The following is a 25,444-nucleotide window of genomic DNA, read 5'->3' on the forward strand; positions in this document are numbered from 1 at the left end:
ATAAATCCTCATAATTCTGCGGTCACAAATGTTGCTATCACACCATAAAACATCTTATATGGACAATTTTATGTAGCCTAATAGAATGTATCAAAAACACTATATAACATATTATTAATATATTAATAACTATTGCTTGTTATACTTAAAAAACATCACACACACCACATTTTAGAAGAAACACATGAGGAATTTACCACTTGTAAAATGCTACAAGCTACAAAACAAAAAGAATGGATGGTCAGTTTTTTTCTGTTGCTGCCTGACTGCACTCGATCTCCTCCTCCTCCTCCTCCTCCTCCTCCTCCTCCTCCTTCTCTGCATCCTGCTCTGTGAATTAAGTTTGGCCAGGCTAGGTCATCCTTGGCTGTGCAGAATATAATTAGCCTGCCTACACACACACACACACAGACTTTAAACTTTAAACCCCCTCTATACAATGGCCCTCTCAGACAATAGACACATGCCAATACTATGACCCCCTCAGCTATCTCCCCGTGCACAAAAAACTCCCTGTTCAACCTAAAAACCCTCCGCCCCCCCCCACCCCTGCTCACTCAGCAGAATAATGAGACTGATAAGATTACTTTTTTACCTATCACATTTCACATCGTATCATAGAAATAATACTGAGCTTAACAGGTGCTAAATCTCAGCTGTTCCTGTGGACGTTCGAAATCTGGCCAGTGGTCGGGATTACACATGACGTCTCCTCGACGTATTAAGTTTCAAGTGATAAAGTTAATAATGTGTTATGGTTTCAAAGCTGGATGCTGTGAAGTTTGTAACCAAAGATGGAGCTGAGCTTTACCTCCAGAAACCATTGAAAACAATGACCTGAGGCCAACACTACTTTTCCAAGTAGCATTTAAAACTGCTGCATGAAACACTTCTTGCAATAATTTTACTTTGCCAATATTACAAAGTGCTAAACAGTAATAAAATTATATAACATGATGGATAAAATGCACCAAAGTGACAATGAGAGGCTAAAAAAACAAGATTAAGGCTTTAAATGGCCGTGAATGTACAAGGATAAGAAGTGATTGAGTGATCATTCGTCCAGCATTAGCAGTAATCCAAGAACCTTTCACATCTCAGCCTCCAGATGACAATTAAAATCTCTGAATAGGGGCCATAATTGCGCACCAAATCTGAATCCAGAGCGTCTTTCGTCGACTCCATTCAGACTCCAGTGTTGACCTGCAGCTCGTCCTTGAGCCCCTTTTGATCTTTTTTTTTTTTTTTTTAAATGCCATCGCACACGAGCTGCCCTCCCCTTTGCTCTCTCAGCACCTGCACTCCAGCGTCCTCCGGCTCATCAATAGAACCTGTCTTTTAAAAACGTATACATCTGTTGCAAATGAGGTAGCTTTTGTTGCCGGGGGAAACCCTCGAGGGCACCGCCAAAATTTGGTGTCTCCCCGGCTCCATCATTGAGTAAACCCCAACCCCCAACTCCTCACACACACGCACACACACACACACACCTCTTACTTCAGGGGTATCGTATCACCTATCCCTTGGGGTATACTGGCTGGATGTTCTCATGACAACAGGTGTATTTGAATGTACACAACAGGTGGGATGAATGCCGGAAGAGAAGATTTTGGCGGTTTTCTTGACTTTAACATTGTTTTCTATACGGGTTTCATTTTAATGAAGCAACGCTTAAAGCTTCAGTAGGCACAATGTTTTTGGCATCATTGGGCAAAAAATTCATGATAACCTTTCAGCATATTGTAATTCAAGTGTTCTGAGAGAAAACTAGACTTCTGCACCTCCACATGGCTCTGTTTTCAGGCTTTAAAAAATCTATGATGGGAAACTTTGGCCAATCACAGGTCATTTCAGAGAGAGCGTTCCTATTGGCTGTTCCTTGCTCCAGCTGGTGGGCGGTGCTTGGTATTTCCTCAACTGATCTCAGCATGGCTGTCGGGTCACAAACTTTCTAATTTTACAGCTAAACAGTACACTACAAGATGTTTCTGAAAACATTTTATGCGAGAAATAAGCATTACAGTAACAGAATATTGATTCATATTTGATCAGCGCTGCCTAGTTTGACCGTTTGATCGGAGTTTGCGAGTGATTGACAGCTGCTCAGAGACGGCAAAGCTCCAGATCGGCTCTGATTGGTTGTTTTCCTCCGGTCTGTGAAATCTTGCAGATGCCGTTAGGAGCACCGGAGGACACAGAGGCACGTGATTATTTTAACAAAATAACCTTTTTAATCATATTTGCTCGATTTCTGCCACAGCAGCTTTAAGTATCTTTTATCACGCACATTGGATTTAATGAACAATTAGCAACGTTTATGTTTTCATCACTTCCATTTTAAACAAGACTTTGGTTGAAGTGGCCATTAGCTCCTGTGTTTCTGTGTTTTTCTGCAACGCATACCAGAGGCAGTAAATATTTATCCTACAGCTCCAAGTGGTTCTTTGGCTTTATTTTCTTCATCTGACCCACGACTGATGAACGGAGGAAGCTGACGGAGGTTGGAAAAAGGAGAGAGACAAAACGGAGTCTGTCCTCTGACTGAGTGACTCTATAGAGGTGGTTTCTTTCTGCAGTGAACTGTGTCGTCCTGCAGAGAAGTGCAGACGAGTGAGAAAGCAAAGGAAAAGGGAACTTGCTGATTAACTAGAGCATGGAGGATAGTCCTGAATTGCCTGACACATTCATGCATGCACACATATGCATGGCTGCCTGCGCCCACACATACTTTTCCTCTCTATGTACGTGCACAAACACACACACACACACATGAAAACGCACATTCCTACATAGCCCCAACTTGAGGATTTTGGGCCCTATCTGCACATGTATGCCGGCTAATCAGGGCCTCTCCACAGACAGAAAGCAAAGGGTCAGTCAGGGTGAGATGTTTGTGATGGAAATTTGGACGGCAGGCGTAGGAAAACAAAGCTAGAGACAGGACGCCCCAGAGACGACATACTTTACACATGACATAACACACATTGAGGAGTTACAAAAAGGATAGGATCAAAAAGCCTTTCGCATTCATATTACTGATAAAGAGCTTTGCAGGCACTTTCACGAAATTATGAGAGAATAGATGGATTTAGAAAAGATTTTGTCTGTAGATTTAATTTTGAGAGGGAGGAAAGGAGAAGCATTTCACTAAGTTCTAAGATTAGAAATAGCATTAAGGGGAATCTGTGCAGACAAATACACAAAAATTCATCTTTATGTTGACGTGAGTTGCACAGCAGAATGCATGACTTTCTTATTAGACTTTTTCTAACATTGTAAATTATTTAAAACATAGTTTCCTTGCCTCAAACAATTCATATTATTCTATTTTCAGCTATCTGCATCAACCAAGGAAACGCAAACTATTCCACTCATGATCGGCCTGGTCATTCCTTCACTACTGGAGCCCAGCTTTTACTGGGCGTGCATAGATCGGAGGAATCCGATGGAACCACCGCGCCTCACTGAGAAATCACACAAAGATGGGATTTAATGGCCCTTCGATTGAGCGGTTTTGAAAAGCCAACCTCCGACCCCCAGCCTTGACCCCCGGCAACCCCACCCATCCTCCAGGGTCCAGTGCTTGTCATTGGTCATTTGTCAAACTCGCCGCACTGATCTGATTACCGTCCAATTTGGGATCCGCCGACTACACACTTCTAGGATCAAGACAAGCTGCTTTCAGCAACTTTACATGACAACAAATAGCTGGATTGTTGCGGGAAGAGTAAAGGGACGAGTTTTTGTTCCATTCAGGCGATAGAGATGGACTTTAGATAGACGCCAACGTTGGTATCTACTAATGTCTATACAGTCTTCGTCTAAGTAGGAACTAATAGAAAAAGGATTTGTACTAAAACTGTTCAAGAACACACCCTGTAGTCATATTTCATACTGAATCATAGGCCAACAAAACAAAGACAATAATGTAAAACAGAGGAAGAGAATAATCGGATGAATCATCCAAACTGTCTCACATTGATCCCGTCCAAAATCTAATGACTAACAGCGTCCAGACGGGAACATCCTCTGTGTTGATCATTCAAGTATGCCAGTATTTATATTAGGCCAAACCAACACAGTTGCTAAGACTATTTTCAAAAACACAGCCCAGAGCCATTTTGCATGTGAAAATTCAAATTGTAAAATGTATTCACAATTTGGTGCATTCAAAAATGTCGAGAGTGGAGCAAAAAAATGTAGTGGGTGTTGTCTGCGTTTTCATCTTACAACTTTAACCATTTCACAGTGTGTTTTCAGTTCATGAAATTTAATTGTAACATTTTTGGTTGCCTAAAAATCAATTATTCAGTGTTCGGTTGTATTAAGCTCCAACCTCTCGTGTTATATCCGGTTGCAAATAACCAAGATGGCGACGGCCAAAATGCCGAACTAGAGGCTTCAAAACTGCAGTCCACAAACCAATGGGTGACGTCACATTGACTACGTCCACTTCTTATATACAGTCCATGGTATCAGCATCCAAACCTAGCATTTAAACCTTTTGTTCTCAGCAGTGGATGTCATTTCATTCAATAAAAGAAGTAACTGAAGTGAGGGGAAAAAAAGCTTTCCGAACTAGCTGGCTCACTAACTGTCAGCTAGTGTTAGCTGTCAGTTCTCTATGAATCTCTGATGTGTCAAAGTTCATCAAAGTAGAACTTGCTGCTAAAAATGTACGTGTATATAAATCCATTGATTGCTGCGATTTCTTTGACGTAAATTGTGTGGTTTTAGAGTTTAATAACTGCCTATTATTTTGAACAAAAAATGTCTCAAATAACAAACAAAATTGATAGTAAAACATGTAACTTGTAGGTCTGTGCCTGCTGTATGTGTATATGACTGTATCCAATATGTAAATATATATATGGGGAGCAGTATGCGCCACTATTCATGTGTCCTCATGTCTGACTGCTCTGAAAATCTACTGCAAAGCCCGTCAGTCAAATATAACACTCGCCAGTTCCTGATCCGCCCTGAAGGACTGTGCACGATCACACACACACACACACACACACACACACACACACACACACACACACACACACACACACACACACCACCCCCAAAACAAACCTCTGTCTGGCCAACACACACACACACACACACACACACACTCACCCACACACAATTAGCCCATAGCTCATTATGTCTGCCTTAGCTCTTTTGGATTGTGTTGGTGGGTGGGGGTTGGGGCAGGGAGGGGTTCGGTGACCCCGGAGAGCATGACCTAAGGGGACATTCAGGGACTTATGGAGGGGGTATAGCAGTGAGGACAGGGGGATGGGATGTGGACGTCCAGGGAGGGAAAGTAACTTACTTCTTGGTGCCCCTGCTGGTTGTGTTCACTCCTGTGAAGATCCCCATTGATTTTCTAAAGTGAAAAACACACTGATTAGTCATCACTAGGGAGTCGCATGAGCTTTACCAGAACAGTTGCTTTTGAATTGATAATGTGATGGGGCACAACTAAAAACAGCTCATTATAATTAAAAAGAAACTCACTCTTTTGTGTCTATGCGCCCTGCAATTAATGACAATCAGTAAACAAATATTGTTTCCATCTGGAGGTAGTTGTCGGTTCTATTATTGGTTAACTTGTATATAAATGCAGCGGAGGATGGAGGAGGGGAGGATGGGAGGATGGGAGGATGGATTTCCCTCCGCATATCTGAGTTGCTCAGGCTCAAGAGTTTTGATTTCCCTCCAAAAACTCTTTTGTAAAACTTCTCCCCCGTCATTTATACAAGCTACACAGCAGCCGCCTCCACCACCCCCAGCCGTCACACATCAATCCATGGTGTGTGTGTGTGTGTGTGTGTGTGTGTGTGTGTGTGTGTGTGTGTGTGTGTGTGTGTGTGTGTGTGTGTGTGTGTTTTGGAAGTGGGGGTGTCTCAGCCAGCGTGCTGTTAACCCCCCAGGGTGTAAAAGATTTTTGGACAAACACTGCGAGTTTCAAAAGCAAACTCTTTGATTTCAGTTTACTTGAGCTCTCAAACTAACAAGACGTTGAGATAGACACTGAAGATCATTTGCTTCCAGTCTGAGGAAAAGATGAATGTATCGACTGCATAAAGTTACTTAACGCACATGTGCAATTTTAGTTGCTGCTAACAATATCTCTTCAAATCCGGTGATACTTTGCACAGGATTTTGTTTATTTGCATCTTAAAATACAAGTTTTTACTTTACGATTTAAAATGTGAGCATCAGATTCACCTCTCCTTAACATCCACATTTTGTTGGCTCCCTGTTTGTGTGTGTGCAAGATCTGAATAAGATGAGTTATTCCACCCCCTCCCTTTGTCAGGAAGCTTAATCAGGGCTGCAGAGGTGTGTGGGGGACCTTTGACCCCTGGGTATCTCTGGCCTTTCTCTTACTTGCCTTTGCGTTAGTATCAGGATATCCCTCATTTAACTCCTAACCTAAGGAGTCAGCTTTAGCAACCGGTGGTTCAGAGTTAAAGCATGCACACATGAAGGTACATTTTACACAGTCACTATAAATGATTGCCAAAAACTTCTAACCACTAACGAACTAAAGTGATTACAAGTCACACATTTCATTCAACCCTGTTACTGTAAACAAGTAGCCTTTCTGTGCACCTTTTATATTTTAGAGTCAGTCATTTTAATTAAGTAAAACTGAAGAACAGCACTTAAGCTGGAGTTGAAATAACTTCTATTGGGAAGTAAACTTGTTGTTATTAACGAGCATTGCAAAATGGATGTCTGTAGGGCAATTCGCAATGGATAATCAGTTTGAAAAGAAAATAATCCGTTATTTAGTGCACTTTATTTTTGTAAATTACATTTTTCTCATCCTTCTGAGGTCATTATGATCACATCCAACAATGTCCCTGTTCTATAAGGTAACTCAGTAACTTCAGGTACATGTCAAATTATTATTTTTTTACTTGGAATCCATTGTGCATGCAGATCCTCCTGTGTGTAACCTGCATTACTGCATTAGTACAGATTAGCTTTGATTACTTGATGGACATTAAAGTTGCAGTAGGCAGAATATTTTTGGCATCACTGGGCAAAAATTCCATAATAACCTTTCAGCATATTGTAATTCAAGTGTTCTGAGTGAAAACTAGACCTCTGCACCTCATCATGGCTCTGTTTTCAGGCCTTAAACAAATCTAGCCCGTGACGGGAGACTTTGGCCAATCACAGGTCATTTCAGAGAGAGAGCGTTCCCATTGGCTGTGCTCCAGCTGATGGGCAGTGCTTGGTATTTCCTCAACTGATCTCAGCATGGCTGCCGGGTCACAATCTCTCTCATTTTACAGCTAAACAGTACACTACAAGATGTTTCTGAAAACATTTGAGGTGAGAAATAGGCATTACAGTAACAGAATATTGATTCATATTTGATCAGAGCTGCCTAGTTTGACCGTTTGATCAGAGTTCGAGAGAGACTGACAACTACTCAGAGACGGCAGGCTCCAGCTCGGCTCTGATTGGTTGTTTTCCTCCTGTCTGTGAAATCTTGCAGATGCCGTTAGGCCACCGGAGGACACATGATTTAAAAAAAAAAAAAAAATGTAAATCATATTTGCTCCAATTCTACCCCTTTAAAGTTTTAGTTTGTATCTACACTCTGGCACCATGTAGATTACAGGGCTGTGTAAGTGAATGTAAAGAGGGAAACTGTGATTGACAGCTGGGCAAGTGTGTGCATTTGAGTGTCTGAGTGAGCAGTTTTCTTTGGTGTCACAGTGTGATGGATAATTACAGTGTGTAGGCAGGCGTATTTTAAAAAGTGTGAAACGGGTATAGACACAACATTTTTTTTACTAATAAACCAACATGAAATGATTTATACTGACAGTGTGACAATATAAACACACGTCCGACTCCAATAATCAAAATGCACCGGCGACCTTTCTTTCATTACATTAAAAGACGCTGTTTAATCAGTTGAGATGTAAATTGATACAATAATTTCCTGCATTTCCATCTTCTTTCAGTTAAGACAGTGGAACTATTCTTTTACTTTTGTGTGCATGTTGCATTCAGGCCCACTTGAACAAACTGCATTAAGTCTATGAGCCTTTCCCCTTCCCGAAATGAGCAAACCCACCAAACAAAGGGCCACCATTGTGGATAAATACTGCTTTTGTTTTACCCATTTGAACCTGAGGTTTCCCTTAACGCTAAGGAGAGCGTGTTCACCCTTTTTCTCCTTTCAGACGCTTTGGCGCTGAATAGCGGAGACCACTGCCAAATGGGAAAACGACTACACAGGCAGAAAGAAAGACCAGAATCAATCAGGAAGTGGCTGCTTTTCAGCTGTGCCAGAGGAGCCGGGCAACTTCCTGGTGTCGTTGCCAAGGTGACTGGAAGCTCAGCCAGCTGGTGCAGCGGGCAGCAGTTGGGTTTGATGGGGCGGGGGGGTGTGACGGTTGGGATATTGGACAGTGGGCAGAAAGCTAGTGAGTGAGGGTGAGGCAGTTTAAATGTACACACTTCAGACTGCTTTCATATGGACCATCACAATGTGGAGTTTCTAATCTGTTTATAATCCTTCGCAAACAGTCACCTAATCCCTCCAATTGCTCCCGGCTTCTGCTATGGCGTTTGTTTGTTCACACAATATTTTGTTGGATAATTTTGTATAATTTATAACCTTTTTTTATGGCAGACAAATACACTGACATTATATGAAAGTCAGATTTTCACATATTGTTTCTCTTAGGAACACGAGCTTAAGAGATAATAGAGTAAATACGGTTTAATGCGTCAGAAATAACCACATTAACTCTGAGCAAGCAAAGCAGACGTAATGTAAAAAACTATTCTGGCATATACTGAGTAAACTTTACTCATATCAATAATGAAAAGTTATGTAGATATTATTCAGCAACACCTCTATTGAGATGTCAATCAAAGATTTGGGTCAGTCAAACCAATATGACGTCCCCTATATGATAATATGGGATTATAATTGTGTCTCAATTCTGATTGCATGATGGGAAATTGGCAACAGTTTTTTTTTTAAGAGCAAGTCCATAGGTTTTGGTGCAGAGATTTGATTAAAACTGGGTGACTGAGGTTATTATCGTGCACTTATGGATAATAGCAAACATGCAAATACATTTATTTCTCAAATTAGTCTTTCCATGATAATATTTTCTCTACCAAATATAACCGAAAAAAAGATTTGTATGCTCTAAAAATGTCCCAGGTTGTTTGCCATTTACTCTAGTAAGTGATTAATTGACTGATTAAAGCTTCACATCCCTGAATCTAGACTTACACCATTAGTCAGTCTCTGTCTCTGGTCTAAAACCCCGCTTTTACAGAGATGGGACTGGGGGCTGGCTGGGTTAGGTGGGTGTTCTGGGGGATCAGGGGACCAGACTGGCGGAGATAGGTAAACACAGCTGGGGACACACAGCTCTGGTGGGTCTGCGGCTCAACGGCCCCCTTCACACATTTATCAGTGTGTTTGCTCAGGGGATGTGCTCTAATCTTCACACGCTGGTCTCCGTGCGGAGCCTTCCCAGCGGCCCAACAGACTGGGATGAAAGTGACCCCCGTCCATGGCCACAACCTCGCTAATTCCTCCCCAGCTAAACTTGAATGTTCTTCTCTTTATAAAAGCCCATAAAGGTCATGTATGGATCTGTGTCTGTGTGTGTGGTTGAATCTCTCTGTGGGTGGGATGTTCCTGGTAATATATACTAAATTTTTGATCATAATCTGACCAATTTTCTGAGCATGCCTCCTACAAATGAATAGACCATTGTCGTGAAGTGTCAGAGTTTACAGGGCCCCCCAAAAGTTATCTGTGACATATATAATATTTGCAATATGCACATCCTGCTTTCATTATCCTTACTTATCAGGAGTCACAATCTCAGCCTATCTATCTATCTATCTATCTATCTATCTATCTATCTATCTATCTATCTATCTATCTATCTATCTATCTATCTATCTATCTATCTATCTATCTATCTGCTTTTCAGTGAACATTTTGCACTTGTGTCAGTTTTCAGGTTTGGATAAAACTTTGATTATAGAGCGCCATCTGCTGGCAATTACTTTGTGTTGTGGTCTTAGTTGTGGTGCTCTCCTCCCTTTAAAGCAGTAAAGATGTTTATTCACATGGGAGCATTATCATTACAGTAAATCAAAATGGAACATTTTACACATGTTATGCTCAATCAAGGACATTGACATTCATTTTATGTCCACTTAATTTATATTTCCTCAGAGAGAAAAGATTGTTCTAGGTGGTAGGCGCCAATTCGCTTAGCAAAAGAAGTTTATTCAAGTGTGCTATTATTAGTATACTTCTTTTAAACTTCAAAAATCAGTTAATTCAGTTAATTTTTATGTACTTATTAAAAGTATACATAAGTATACTTGGCTTATACTGACAAGTATACAGAAAAGTCTAAGTATACTTGGCTTATACTGACAAGTATACAGAAAAGTCTACTTGGGTTCTGGGCCTACTTGTACTTTATCTTTTAATTAAGATATACTCAAGAAAAGTATAATTAAGTATTCTTGCCTTATAGGCCTACAGAAAGCTATACTTGGCTTGTAGTTGTGCTTGCTTTTTGATAGAATAGCCTATTAAAGTGTGTTTAGTGCATAGACTGTTTAGAAGAAGGCTTTATTGTCTATTATTATAATAATTATTATTATATTATTATATTATTACTATTTTTGTCTATTTAGTGTCTATTTTTCCCAACTGCCATAAACCTCCTGAACTCTGACGTCTCCTCTATCTGAGTTGAACACGTGCAATGTAAATGTGCAATAACACGTTGGTCACTTTTGTGTCACTTTTTACAATGTAAATACTGTAAATCTACTGTTACGGATATGTGCAATAACATGCTGATCACTCTGTGCAATAATTATATGATGCTGTGCAATAATTATATAATTATCTGACGGACACTTTGTGCAATAATCTGGCAAGACTGTCATCTCATCAATATACATATTGTATTTTTACATTTTATATTGTATTATCTTTAAAAAAAATTATATTTATATTGCACTATCTCTTTTTTATTGTATTATCTTTTTTTAGCACCCATGGGATTGTCACAATCTAATTTCGTTGTACTTACAATGACAATAAGGGGCTTGAATCTTGAATCTTGAATCTTGAATCTATTTATTGTTAGAAAGATGAGAGAAAAAAACGTCCTCTCGGCTTCCGTCGACGTCATCACGTCAGCGCCTTTGACGTCAGCATAACAACAACCTGACATGACAGCTCGTTATGGGTGAAAAAACATCGATTAAGCTATCAAACCATATCAAATCCATTTCACCTGGATGTAACATTCCTTCTATAAGGTAAGTTGTGGAATGATCTCAGAAAACAAACCCTAACTTACATGTAAAGTAGCAAAATAATAGAAGCTGTGTGGAGCAAAAACAAGCTAACCTAGCTCCATGCTAATGTCTGTTTTCTGAGGTTTTGCTCATCGGCGTTGAAGTAAACGAGAGATAACTCTAATAATAACACCTATAGTCCTATTAATTGCTGATTACTTTTGTCACTACAGGTGATAAAGCTGTGCTGAATTGTCCTCTTATTAGCCAAACACCCGGAACATAGCTCACTATGCTAGTTTAGCCAGCTAACATCTAGCTAAGCCAAGCCCCGATCTCTGTTTCTGCTGCTGACTAAAGCTCATTTATTTGATTTAAAAGGGACCATGTACAGTTTAAAACATAGATGTCACCATGTGATGCACCGTACCAGATTATAGCTTTAAGATAATTCACATCTGTAAGTCCCTTGGCAGGTCAAAAGACAAAGAAACATACTAAGAAGAGAACATACAAAACAAAGACACATACTACAGTCATACAAGAAGAGAACATACAAAACAAAGAAACATACTACAGTCATACAAGAAGAGAACATACAAAACAAAGAAACATACTACAGTCATGCAAGAAGAGAACATACAAAACAAAGACACATACTACAGTCATGCAAGAAGAGAACATACAAAACAAAGACACATACTACAGTCATGCAAGAGAGAACATACAAAACAAAGACACATACTACAGTCATGCAAGAGAGAACATACAAAACAAAGAAACATACTACAGTCATGCAAGAAGAGAACATACAAAACAAAGACACATACTACAGTCATGCAAGAGAGAACATACAAAACAAAGACACATACTACAGTCATGCAAGAGAGAACATACAAAACAAAGACACATACTACAGTCATACAAGAAGAGAACATACAAAACAAAGACACATACTACAGTCATGCAAGAAAGAACATACAAAACAAAGAAACATACTACAGTCATACAAGAAGAGAACATACAAAACAAAGACACATACTACAGTCATGCAAGAAGAGAACATACAAAACAAAGACACATACTACAGTCATGCAAGAGAGAACATACAAAACAAAGACACATACTACAGTCATACAAGAAGAGAACATACAAAACAAAGACACATACTACAGTCATACAAGAAGAGAACATACAAAACAAAGACACATACTACAGTCATGCAAGAAAGAACATACAAAACAAAGACACATACTACAGTCATACAAGAAAGAACATACAAAACAAAGACACATACTACAGTCATACAAGAAAGAACATACAAAACAAAGACACATACTACAGTCATGCAAGAAGAGAACATACAAAACAAAGACATACTACAGTCATACAAGAAGAGAACATACAAAACAAAGAAACATACAACAGTCATACAAGAAAGAACATACAACACACAATAGTACATCACAACTTGTCAAGTAAAAGCAAGTCATGCAGACCATGGAGTAAAGATCAGTGAGTACAGAGCTGAGCAGCTTTCAACAGAAGTTGGTTTTTAAAGTGTTGATAGAGCTGCAGCTCCTCACATCGTCAAGCAGGCTGTTCCACTAATTTGTGGCCTTAACAGAAAAAGCTGATTGCCCAAACATTGACCACATTGTCACTCTGTCTCTATGCTCGCTACTGCAACATCTCAAATGTTAGTGGGCCTTTGTTTACAACCTCTAACTAGCATTGTGTCTAGCAGCTGGGTGTAACGTTACAGCTTTAATAGCCTTGCACTAACAAGTTTCAAGTTGTATTTGTCATATGCATTTAAAAGTACAGTGTACAGTGAAATGCAATGAAATGCATTTTTACCCTGGCTCTCTCTCTCTCTCTCTCTCTCTTAGCCCTTAAAACTCTGTTTCTTCTTTTAAATCATGCCTCAAAACCTACCTTTACAGGAAGGACTTTTTATAGCAATCTCTTGTTTTAAATTTCATTACTGTTGACTTTTTGTACAAAAATCTTTATGTTCAACATTTTATTTTGGCCTATGTTTTTATTCTGTATTGTTTTGATCTTGATGTTTGCACTATTATAACTTATGTAAAGCACTTTGTAACTATGTTTGGAAAGGTGCTATACAAATAAAGTGTATTATTATTATCATTATTATTACTAAAATCTATAAATAGTACAGTTGATAAATACAATAAATAAAGACAATACCCTGAGAATAAAATTATAAAGCAACCTTAAAAAACATCCATTAAACAATCCACAGCTCTGCATTCATTTAGTGCTCCTGTCCAGTACAGTCTGAGGGTAAAAACTGTCTCTGGGGCGAGAGACAGGGAAGCACCGTGAGTGTGTAATGGTTAGCTAGCTTAGCTGTGCTCCTCATTTAGTCACCAGTGATGCTCCTCGTCACATGAATAGTTAATTCGCCGGCTCAGTCTAGCCACCTCACTGTATTTTGTGTGAGCTGTGTGTGCAAAGTCAGCGAATTTAAACGGATGCTTCTTTTTTTTTTTTGCATCAACATCAAGGACTGCACCTCCTAAAGACAGACGCGCATTGCAGGTGCATTGCAGTGTGTGACTTTAACTTTAACAATGCACTGTCTGATCTAGCGTGTGAGGATCCAGGAGGCGACGACAGGGCATACTTGGGACCTGTCAGCAGTCTTAGCCAGCCGAAGAGACGGGGAACAGGATAGGGAAGCAGGGCGAGGCGGGCCCCGCGGAGCCGGTGGAGAAGATGGCCGGCAGCCCGGAGAAGAGCTCTACCGCGCAGGAGCTGAAGGAGCAGGGGAACCGGCTGTTCCTCTGCCGCAAGTACCAGGAGGCTGCTACGTGTTACAGCAAAGCTATTGTGAGTAACCAGTCATTGTCTATTTGTTCATTGTCCTCTGTTTTGTTTATTTTAAAAGGCCTCAGAGTCCTTCACACTTGGTATGCTTTATGTGAGGAGTCTCTGAGTGTCTGGAGGTTAAGATAAAGATGATAGATGTCCCTGACTCCACAGTCTGAACCCAAGCGTTAGACACAACCACAGGAATGAAGACAACATTGTTTAGCTTCCTCCAAGGTAGTGTGATCACGTGATCCTGGTTGAAGCAAATCTAGCAGCCACTTGCATATTTTATCAGCACTTGGCTGGTGCTAATTTCCATCCCCTGACATGAACATTTGAAATGCATGACTTTTAAACTACCAAGTTAGGTAGCCTTTGGATGATGAGGAGTACAGTAGTGGGCCAAATAAGTCTGTGCAGAAAACTCACAGCAAAGAACAACAATAACTAGCCACGATTTAAGCAAGAAACGCTGTCCTGTTATTTATTTACTTCGGCTTTTGATAAGCTTTTTTTGGGTTTCTCTCAATATCTTGTACAGAATCCTGCGATCTCGCTCTCATTTTAACACAATTCGGTCATTTTCACATAAAGTTAATTCAAAGTGGTTTGTTTGAACTGCATTTAGACTATGTCTTTATTTAGGTTTATCTATTTAACAAATGTATTGTGTGGAAACAAATAATGGCCATAAAGGTTTGAGTCAACTGAATACCTAAATTTGAAAATGTATGACAACTGAATATTTAAAGTTGAACCTTAAATACCACAAAAGTATTTTACTTTGAAAACCCCCTGTCTGGGGAAATTGTCAGACATGAAGCCATTTAAACGTCATCATGAATGTATTGGTTGTTCATTGTCCTCTGTTTGGTATTTTGAAAGGCCTCAGAGTCTTTCCCGCTTGGTATGCCTTATGTGAGGAGTCTCTGAGTGTCTGGAGGTTAAGATAAGATGAGGACATTGTAGATGTTTCTGACTTCACAGTCTGAACCCAAGCGTTAGACACAACCATAGAAATGAACACAACATTGTTTAGCTTCCTCCAAGGTAGTGTGATCATGTGATCCTGGTTGACGTGGGAGATCCTGTATAAGGCTGAGTGACTCCTATGTTACTTTAAGTTTTTGGTATGACTGCGTCTATGCATGCTGTACCAAGATCTTCTCTGATATCAGATTTATGTTGTATTAAACTTGAGGCTCATCGAGTTTGTTCTATTATTCATCCAAGTGAAGACTGACCTGAAGTCATCACCACATATCTGAATTTATGTGGTCTGAATTTTCAGTAGTCAGTTAAAAACTTAATTTCCCCGTGTATGTATTTTAGTCATAAATATAATGCATGACTATTATACTGTAATACTAATGGTGAGAATGGCTATCTAAAACAGCATCATCCTTTGTTAAAGAGTGGATGTGAAAGTCTTACAGTGCCATGATGTTATACAGTGCATGTTTATTTGTCTGGTATGTCCTGTTGTGTTCTCCCAGAACCGTAATCCATCGGTGGCAGTGTACTACACCAACAGGGCTCTCTGCCATGTGAAGCTGCAGCAGCATGACAAGGCCCTGGCAGATTGTAAGCATGCGCTGGAGCTGGACAGCCAGTCAGTAAAGGCCCACTTTTTCCTGGGTCAGTGTCACCTGGAGCTGGAGAATTACGACGAGGCCATCGGCAACCTGCAGAAAGGTCAGAGCAAAACTACTGGAAGATGGTGAAAGTTTTGCAAACGTTTTGCGGGTAGTGTGTGGAAGCAGCTTGCTCATTATACTGCACAGTGTTACCTAATTTATATTTAAAGGTCCCATATTATAAAAAAGTGAGATTTTCATGTTTTTTTTTATAATAAAGCAGGTTTAAGTCCTATATAAATACTGTGAAAGTATCGAAACACTCAATCCACAGGGAAATACACACAGCCCGTGTTCAGAAACTCTGCATTTAAAACAAGCCGTCAGGATTTCTGCCCATTCGTGATGTCACAAATAAACAATATTTAGACCCTTGACATAATTTTAAACCTAAAAATTCTAAACATGCCTAGTTTATTCCTGGTTGCAGTGTATGTGAATGACATCAGCTGACAGGAAGTACACATGGACCCAAGCTGTTGCCTAGCAACGCAATTCTGTTGCAATTCCGTTGCAATTCTGTCAAAATCCGCTAAAACGGAGCGTTTCAGACAGAGGGTAAATACAGGTATATTCAGGCAGACAGTATGAGGAAAATAAAGGATTTTTTGAACATTACAGCATGTAAACATGTTCTAGTAGAAACACAAAATACAAGTATGAACCTGAAAATGAGCAGAATATGGGACCTTTAAGACTTTCTTTTTAAACTCTAGTGGCTCTTTTATCAGCTCTTTTACTCTGAGGCGCTTTATGGGCACAGCATATGTTTGCAGGGATTTCTTACAGTATGCTTTGTCAGGGTTTCTTTCATTGGAACAATAATATTCAACAGTGAAAGGTATGGGGAGTTTTATATATCTTAAATCGTTGCTACGTTGTCTATGGAACAAGAGATGTCAGAAGGAAAGAAAACACTTTAGTGGTAAACCAGGGTTGATGTCATGATGTTTTTCTACAGCTTATAACCTGGCTAAAGAGCAGAGACTGAATTTTGGAGATGACATCCCCAGCGCCTTGCGCATCGCAAAGAAAAAACGTTGGAATAGCATCGAGGAGAAGCGCATCAACCAGGAGAACGAGTTGCACGCCTATCTGACTAAACTCATACTGGCTGAGAAGGAAAGGTGAGACTGTGGGGCGGCAGTCAAATATCCAGCCGGATAATCACTGGATTATCACACAAATCCCTAGTCTGTCATGTGGGTATCATTATTATTTTGTTCTGAGTGGAGGTGTTATTTTATAATAACTTTGTATTTATGCAGAGAACTTGAAGAATACAAAGAGAAACAGGACGACAATCAGAATGGAGGGGATTCTGCCAAGATTGCATCAAAACATGTACGTTTTATATATGTCTTGGACTTATTTGTTTATCATGCTTTTAATGAACAAATATAGTAATTATATATTCCATCGTGGATATGTCTGGTAACTTGGAAATGTGACCTACTTAGGACAAGTATCGAATGGACATGGATGAGCTCTTCTCTCAAGTGGATGAGAAAAGAAAAGTGAGTATGAAAATGAAGTAATTGTTGTTATTATTATCAATTGAGCATGTAATAGATTAGAATTGTATTCATTCAGTCAGTCATTTCCCCATACCCACTTATTCTAAATATAAGAGGAGTTTATGGAGTTTATACTAGGATGCATTTGGGAAAAAAGCAGGGAAACATCCCGGATAGGTCACCGTCATTCCATTACAGGGCTAACAAACAGACAGACATGCACGCACTGATCACAGTCACCCACACAAATGCATCTTTGCTAACAGTACACACCTACTTCACACCATTCTTCTTTGATCGTTGACATAGCAACAAGAGAAATAGACTCGAGCACACTTTCAGATCTGTGTGCAGTTACATTTCAGATTAGTTGTTTTTAGCATGTGGACAGTCTTCCTGCTTTGTATAATTAAATTATCTGCTACCATCAATTCTTGTCTAAAAAAATGCACCTACACTAAAGACAGACAGTTATGTCTTATTTCCAGCCCCAGCTGTTTCTATGGTAACCATCACTATTTGTTTGCCAGGGCTTGTAGTGTTTAATTATCTTTGCTGCTATAGATAGTTGTTGACTGAACAGAGGTAGTTGTCATGTAATTGTCAGTTGAAATGACACCACTCACTGCCAACAGGGTGTTTGTCTTGTATGTGTTAGAAGGTGTGAAGGCCGGGGTTAGTTCAGTATAGAACTGGGAAATCCTGATGAAAGAATTTTCTTTTTATATTACCTTTATTTCAACAATTTGATGATATTTTTAGTATGAGCTTTGGTACAGCTAATAGTTGGACTAGGTGATTTGGTTTCAGAGGACATTAATGTGGATAGTATTGCACAAGCAGCAGTTTGTCATTAAACTGTAACGAATCCCGTAAGTTAAGATCCAAGCTATATCGCACTGTTATGGTGATATTATATTCATATATCTCTTGGCATTACATCAGCGTGACTCTTGCTGCATTTTGTCGTCCGTTCAGAAGCGGGAGATCCCAGATTACCTGTGTGGGAAGATCAGTTTTGAGCTGATGAGGGAGCCCTGCATCACACCCAGTGGGATCACATATGATCGCAAGGACATTGAAGAGCACCTACAGGTAAAACCATCGTCAGCTGCATGCAGAGTTTACTTTTTTTTTAATTTTTTATTATTATAACCACTGATTTAGTAACTTTTCTGTCCTCCTGCCACTCAATAGATTACCTTTGTTCTTTTGGCTGGTGAATGACGCAAATCTAGCAGCCACTTGCATATTTTATCAGCATTTGGCTGGTGCTAATTTCCACCCCTGACATGAAGTAAAGTTAATTCAAAGTGGTTTGTATGAACTGCATTTAGACTATGTCTTTATTTAGGTTTATCTATTTAACAAATGTCTTGTATGGAAACAAATAATGGCCATAAAGGTTTGAGTCAACTGAATACCTACATTTGAAAATGTATCACAACTGAATATTTAAAGTTGAACCTTAAATACCAACAAAGTATTTTACTTTGAAAAACCACCTGTCTGGGGAAATTGTCAGACATGAAGCCATTTGAACGTCATCATGAATGTATTATTTGTTCATTGTCCTCTGTTTGTTATTTTGAAAGGCCTCAGAGTCCTTCACACTTCGTTTGCCCTATGTGAGGAGTCTGATTGTCTGGAGGTTAAGATAAGATGAGGACATTGTAGATGTTCCTGACTCCACAGTCTGATCCCAAGAGTTAGACACAACCATAGGAATGAACACAACATTGTTTAGCTTCCTCCGAAGTAGTGTGATCATGTGATCCTGGTTTTGAAAATGCACAACTTGAAGTTAGAACATTTTTAACAACTAAATTAAACATACTTTGATATCGATGTTTTTCAAAGTAAAATATTTCAGTGCTACATATTCAGTAGTGGTTAGATTTCAAAATAAGGTATTCAGTTGCTGATAAGATTCAAATCTTTATTCCCCCCCCTATCTTTGTGAGCCCGTATGATATTTGTTTACAAGCTCTGGTTCACTGGTTACTTGTGGAGGGTAAATGAAACAGTGTATTGTAGGTGTGGTTGTACCCACGGATGTATAAAGAGAAATGGATACAGTGTTGTAGGCAAGCTCCTGTACATTCCTATGAGAGTTGCTCAGTGGTGCATGAAGCCAAAATGGCCCGACTGCTGAGTGATGAAATACCCGCATCATTTGGCAATCTTCCGCATCCATTGGGCTCGTAGAGCAAGCACACTAGCGTTTTCTTTTAACTCCGCCTCCCAGCCCTCGCTCCAGCCTCGGTGTGGGTCTCATTCACATGGAAATAACTCTGAATTCAGCTATTAGTGCATTTTACAACTTTTAGGACCTAATGATTTGAATGAGGGTTATTCAAGTGTTCGTACTGGGAAGTTGATTTACCTAAAAAAAAAATGATCTGCTGAGTTACGGATGTCTCTTTCCCAATGTAAGTCTATGGGAAAGTCTTTTTGGACCCAATGGCATCACGTGACGGACACGGAAATTGTAATACCAACGTTTGGCCTTGACGAAAATTTGCTTCACAGCCCGGCGCTCTTGTACCCCAAATAAAATGGTCTTATTTGCATATATTATTTATAAACTGCTAACACTAGCATTTAACCTGCTCTCCGTGCAGCGAGTGGGTCATTTCGACCCAGTCACCAGGAGTCCCCTGACCCAGGACCAGCTGATCCCGAACCTGGCCATGAAGGAAGTGATCGACGCCTTTATCCAGGAGAACGGCTGGGTGGAGGACTACTGAAGGGACCCTCCCATCTCTCCATCATACCCCCCCAAATACTCCACATAAAGCCTGGACAACACAAGACTGTAGAGAACAGATCACCCCCTTGCCTGGATAAGTACTTTACACAAGCGGGAAAAGCCACACTATATGGACTACCAAATGGGAGCCATGTATCTCGGTCTGCCTCTTCCCTCCCCACATTTTATCTTTGCTGTAAAACTCCCCGCTCCTACCTTCTGAGGCTCGGCGTTCATGGCCTGCTGCTCCCTTTAAAAACCCCTTTCATTCTGCTCTTTCTCCTCTTCCTTTTCTGTCATGCTGTATCAAGTCTCTCCCTTCTTTACTCAAAAATAAGGGGCCACGTTCTCAGGTCTCTCTTTGCTCCCTCTCTACTCTGCCTCTCTTTCTCTCTGAGTGCCACAATCCTTGGAAAGCATCAGCATTGCACTCCAGTGTTTCACAGAAACCACCAATATTAAAAATATTACACACGGTGGTTGAATACATTAAGACATTGGCCTGTTATTTGGCATTTACTCCAGTATTTCTTAGTCATTTTTTCATTACACATTGGAGCCTGCTTCTTAATGTATATTAGCTGAAGTGGTACCTAAAATGCCAAAAACCTGTTTCTCAACGAGGGTGACTACTAGTTTGTATGCAAGTTTTACATGATGATAACTGAAAAATAGTCGTAGGAAATCAAGTCCCTTCTCCACCTCCAGGTGGCGCTCCAAACAAACCCACCCATGTCACCATACTGTAAGATTTTGAGTAGATTTTGAGTTGTTTTTTTTCTTTGCATATCAATCACAGCCCATTACAGACAATTTAAATAAGTTGAATGTATGCATAATATACTCTTTAGGTTTAGGCTTGACCTACAGTAATTCAAAATGTTTTTTATCAGGACAAATAAAAGGTTTTTCATGAAAAGCGGCCTTGAACTGGATGCAGAAAATGAATGGAAACGACCGCTGCATACAAAAAAAAAAAGGTTTCACATTGCTGGATATTAATTGAAAATGTTTGAATATTGATAGAGGACATCAAGCTGTTCGAGTTGATGCTAAAAAAAAAATGCTTGGAGAACGGTCTGTGCTGTCTGTGTCGTTCATAAAAACAAAAAAATGTGCTTGGACGTTGTGTTTGGCTCGTGCTGTTTGCCTGGAATGGCAGTGGACGCTCACATCACGCATGAAGTGAATTTTCTTTTCCTTTGCAAAGGCAAGATGATGGTTGTCATTATTCTCACCTTTTTGCTGTTCATTTTATGCACAATGGTTGCAGCTTATGTGAACCGGTGTGAGACTGAGTTTAAGGTGTCTTGTTGCAGGGATTTGAGGTTCGCTAGCATCACTGTACCAACCTCCTCCGCGTTAGAAATGCTGGAAAAGTAACGACCATCTTTATCTCCTCCATTACCTCGGTCCAAGTTTTTGGGTGCTGGTTCACTAGCATTCTCCCTAAAAAAAAAAAAAAAAAAAACATTTTCATTTCAGTGCTATTAGTTTACAGGTTTTCCAGCCGAATGTGCGTCTGTGGTGAATTAGGCCTGTCGGTGGTTCATGTCGGGGTGCAGGCATGGTGTAAATAATTTGCTTGTGTATCTCAGATTTTATTTCTTGACAAAATAGGTTTCTTTTCTTTTCTTGAGAAATCCTAGAGCTTGAGAAAAACTGTATTAAATGTAGATATGTTGATAACATAAATGCCTGGTTCAGTTTTCATTTGTCCCCCCCATTAAACCGTGAACTTTGAGTTGTTTTTGTGACACTACATTATCATTAAAGAGATACCAAGTATGATGACGTCTGTACTGCTGCTCATTAGAAACCCGTGAACGGGAATCGAATGGTTTTCCAATAACGGCTCTGCAGTACAATCCATGACATGAGTCCTACAATAAATGCTAATTTGGTGAAGCTAATATTTGTTTTTTTGACTTGATGCCTATTTTTGAGTGTAGTTTGTTACAAACAAAATGTCCCATTAACTGTTTTTGAGTCAGTTTTCATAAGGATTGTTTCACGTTTCTTTTTCTTCCTGCCGTATTGCATACTTTTCCAATCGTTTCCAATGATTGCAATTCATACAGCAACTGTCTAGCCTCTTAATACCTCTTTAAGCTGTGTTTTCTTGAAAACACATAATCAAAATCTTCACGAAAGCAGGCCTGAAATCTGTATCAGAGCTCCACCGATGAATCAGCCAAGCCAGTACATTGGCTGATATGCAGATATTTCATTATTGGTTTATATGTCAACAAATAAGTGACAAGAAAGTGTCAGCATTACAGAAAGTGGTTTATCTCCGTCACGTTTCTTTTGTTTTTTTTAATGTTAAAATATCAACTGATATGTCATTATTGAATTTTAAAATAAATATCAACATTATTAGTTTTTGCCTCAAAAATCTCGTGCCAGTCGGGTCGCACAGGACAAAACTGATGTATCCTTGAAAGGACCATCAGATGAGAACTGTTTATAGTTAATTGATTGATGGCGTTTCTGTTATTTGATCCACTCTGTCATGATTAAATTATCACTGTTAGACATGTGTTGCCCTGAGATATGACATTGATTTAAACAAATGCAGATATTTAAAGCCCATCATGCTCATGAAATAATGCACATTTGCATATTTATTTATTTCTCATAGTCCCTTCTGACTGTTTTATAAAAACAGTTTTTCCAATGTTATGTTTCAATGCTTTGAGTGTTTCTATTGCCGATCATCTCAAAACACTGGCACGTAAAAGTAAAAAAGAGTATCTGCATGGCTAGATACCACTAGCAGTAAGTGAAAAAATATGTTCTTATTCAATCTTGTGAAGGGCTCATTGCATGGGTGGAATATATTCTCAATAAAGTGCAGAATGCAAATCTCCTTCAAAATGATGTAAGCCACACTGTAGAGTTTGAACAAAATTACAATGCCTTTATTTTACATGGTAATAATTGTTTCATCTGTACATTGATTATGCTGTGGCATTACATTATGAGCAGATGGGACATGTCAACCGTAACACCCTGAAAGTCACAGTGTTAGAAGTTGTTGAAAAGGACATCAGTGGAGGCGACCGCCTAAAAAGATTACTCCAACGAGAGACCTTTTGGATCGTACAACTAAAAGCAACAAAACACCCCGGCATCAATGATGAGATAGACTTTTCTCCTTTTCTGTGAATTATCACTTCAGGAATAACTCTTTATTGAACTAAAGAAGGGTAAGGTTATTTTGTAGACAATATGTGTTTGTAGGCATGCATAGAAAAATGTGGAACAGGCTAAACTGCAGAAATCTCTGTCACAGCTGACATCTGCTATCACAGATTGTGCAACACTCATAGGTGAAATGACGTGTGTTTACATCAGTCACATGTAAAAAGGACAGTGTCACCCAGCCCTCACACACCGGGCCTATTGTCAGTGCATCCGTTGAAGAGCTGACGTCATGGCCCGTGCTAGGAGGGAAGAGGACTGGGCACGGGGCATTATTAGCAAGTGGGACTGAGTTAAAACAACATCGAGGAACAACAAAACAACATCAAAATGGTAAGAAAAGCTGTTTTCTTTTATAACTTTTAACATAATTTGGTCTCTGATGTGACCTGCGTGTTCAGAGATGGATAGGACTTCATGTTTGGATATTAATGGATGTCTTGTGTGTGTTTAAAGAGTGTCAACGCTGTGAGGTTTGCTTTGGTTGTACTTGGTGTCTTTGGATGGTCTCTGACACTCTCCTCAGCCACCCAAGGTATGAATTTAACAGAATTTCATTAGAAAAAAATGGTAATTTTACTTCACTTTCAAATGTAAACCATATTATGTTGTTTAAACACTGAGGGTTTTTTTGTTTTTGTTTTTTTGCTCAAAGTATTTTTATTGGTATTCTGTACAAAATCCAATAAATAATTGTATAAACAAATTATACCCCCCCATCCCTATAACAATATTACTGCACCATTAAATAAGCAGAATTAATTTCATAAACAATTACATTTATACATATAAATGAATTAAATCTGATAGCAACATAAATGAAACATACCAAACAAGAACAAAAAATTCAAATAATAATAATTAAAAAAAAATAAATAAATAAAAAAAGGGAAAGGACAAAAAAAAATAAGTAAATTAAAAATGATAATAAATACATAAAAAAACTAAATAAAAAACCCCACTGAGGTTTGATGCCTTATTAACTCTTATCTTCCCTGTCTGTGTTGCTCCAGTGGGTCTGAGTGACAAAGTCCTGGTGTTCCCCTATGAGACAGACTTCAGCTTCGTGGCCCTGATCCCTCAGAAGGAGATGGGGCTGAAGGCCTTCACTCTCTGCATGCGTGTGGCCACTGAGCTGCCGGAGGACCGTCAGATCATCCTGTTCGCCTACCGCACACCCGACTATGACGAGCTCAACGTGTGGCGTGAGAGGGACGGACGCGTAGCCTTCTACATGAGCGGCGACGGCACCTTCTTTCACCTGCCGCCCCTCACCACCTTCCGCACCAGCCTCTGCCTGACCTGGGAGTCTCGCACGGGCCTCGCTGCTTTCTGGGTGGAAGGGAAACGCAGCACCTACCAGGTCTACAAACCCGGGCACACTATCCGTCCAAAGGGTACCGTCTTCCTGGGGCAGGATCAGGACAAACACCTGGGGGGTTTAGAGGCCGTGCAGAGCTTCGTAGGAGAGGTGACCGATCTGAATATGTGGGACTTTGTGCTCTCCAGGAGCATGATCCAGGCCTGGCACTACGGGCACAAGGTCCCCAAGGGCAACGTCTTTGACTGGGGCACGATGGAGTACGAGCTGAACGGGAACGTGATGGTGGTGGATGATGACTGACTCGGCGTGGAGTCGAACGCAGAGAGGGTTGAGGCTTTAGAGAGCTGTGTTGGACTGATGCTGATTTTCTTTCTTAGATTCAGTATTTTATGTTAGGGCCTTTCAACTGTTCTTCCATAAAGTCCACCGTCAGGGGGCAACTCCCGGCCAATGCGGAAGTGGCTTAAACTTAAATAGCCTGAATAGAAGTCTATGAGAAAATGACCCTACTTCACACGTGATTTATTACCTCAGTAAACATTGTGAACATGACTTTATGGTCTCAATCGCTAGTTTCAAGTCTTCTTCAATACAGCATGATGTTCATTTAGTAAATTATGGTCCCATTTAGAGTCAAATAGACGATAAAGCAGGGGATGCTTTAGGGCGGGGCTACCTTGTGATTGACAGGTCGCTACCACGGCGTTGTCCGGTCTGGGTGTTGTCCATGTTTTCGTCTCACAACTTTAAACCTTTCACAGTGTGTTTTCAGTTCATGAAAGTTAATTGTAAGGTTTTGGTCGCCTGAAAATGTCTTATTCAGCGTTCGGTTGTACTTAGCTCC

General features: G+C 39.9%; 2 protein-coding genes across 3 annotated transcripts; both read left to right on the forward strand.

The window, feature by feature from the left end:
• The first annotated feature begins 11,185 nt into the window (after positions 1 to 11,185).
• Positions 11,186 to 21,860, forward strand: stub1 (STIP1 homology and U-Box containing protein 1). 2 transcript variants are annotated; one of them, XM_074619250.1, is made up of 8 exons: positions 11,186 to 11,343; positions 13,941 to 14,181; positions 15,660 to 15,858; positions 16,762 to 16,927; positions 17,069 to 17,144; positions 17,261 to 17,317; positions 18,296 to 18,412; positions 19,942 to 21,860. In XM_074619250.1, the coding sequence occupies exons 2-8, from the start codon at positions 14,068 to 14,070 to the stop codon at positions 20,065 to 20,067; spliced, it is 855 nt and encodes a 284-aa protein (XP_074475351.1). In that variant the 5' UTR covers positions 11,186 to 11,343; positions 13,941 to 14,067; the 3' UTR covers positions 20,068 to 21,860. The 2 variants fall into 2 exon arrangements, with proteins under 2 accessions (XP_074475351.1, XP_074475352.1); XM_074619251.1 differs by having other exon boundaries at positions 11,213 to 11,343; positions 13,857 to 14,181.
• Positions 21,861 to 23,463: 1,603 nt separating this feature from the next.
• Positions 23,464 to 25,050, forward strand: LOC141758132 (C-reactive protein-like). The gene is made up of 3 exons (XM_074619252.1): positions 23,464 to 23,609; positions 23,733 to 23,811; positions 24,290 to 25,050. The coding sequence occupies exons 1-3, from the start codon at positions 23,607 to 23,609 to the stop codon at positions 24,898 to 24,900; spliced, it is 693 nt and encodes a 230-aa protein (XP_074475353.1). The 5' UTR covers positions 23,464 to 23,606; the 3' UTR covers positions 24,901 to 25,050.
• Positions 25,051 to 25,444: the final 394 nt, after the last annotated feature.

The sequence above is a fragment of the Sebastes fasciatus genome, chromosome 20, assembly GCF_043250625.1.
Source record: "Sebastes fasciatus isolate fSebFas1 chromosome 20, fSebFas1.pri, whole genome shotgun sequence".
NCBI lineage: Eukaryota > Metazoa > Chordata > Actinopteri > Perciformes > Sebastidae > Sebastes > Sebastes fasciatus.

Coding starts and splice junctions, on each gene's coding strand:
- stub1 (XM_074619250.1), top strand. CDS start 14,068: ATGGCCGGCAGCCCGGAGAAGAGCTCTACCGCGCAGGAGCTGAAGGAG. Junction 14,182..15,659: donor CGTGTTACAGCAAAGCTATT/GTGAGTAACCAG, acceptor GTGTTCTCCCAG/AACCGTAATCCATCGGTGGC. Junction 17,318..18,295: donor AAGTGGATGAGAAAAGAAAA/GTGAGTATGAAA, acceptor TCGTCCGTTCAG/AAGCGGGAGATCCCAGATTA.
- LOC141758132 (XM_074619252.1), top strand. Junction 23,812..24,289: donor ACTCTCCTCAGCCACCCAAG/GTATGAATTTAA, acceptor GTGTTGCTCCAG/TGGGTCTGAGTGACAAAGTC.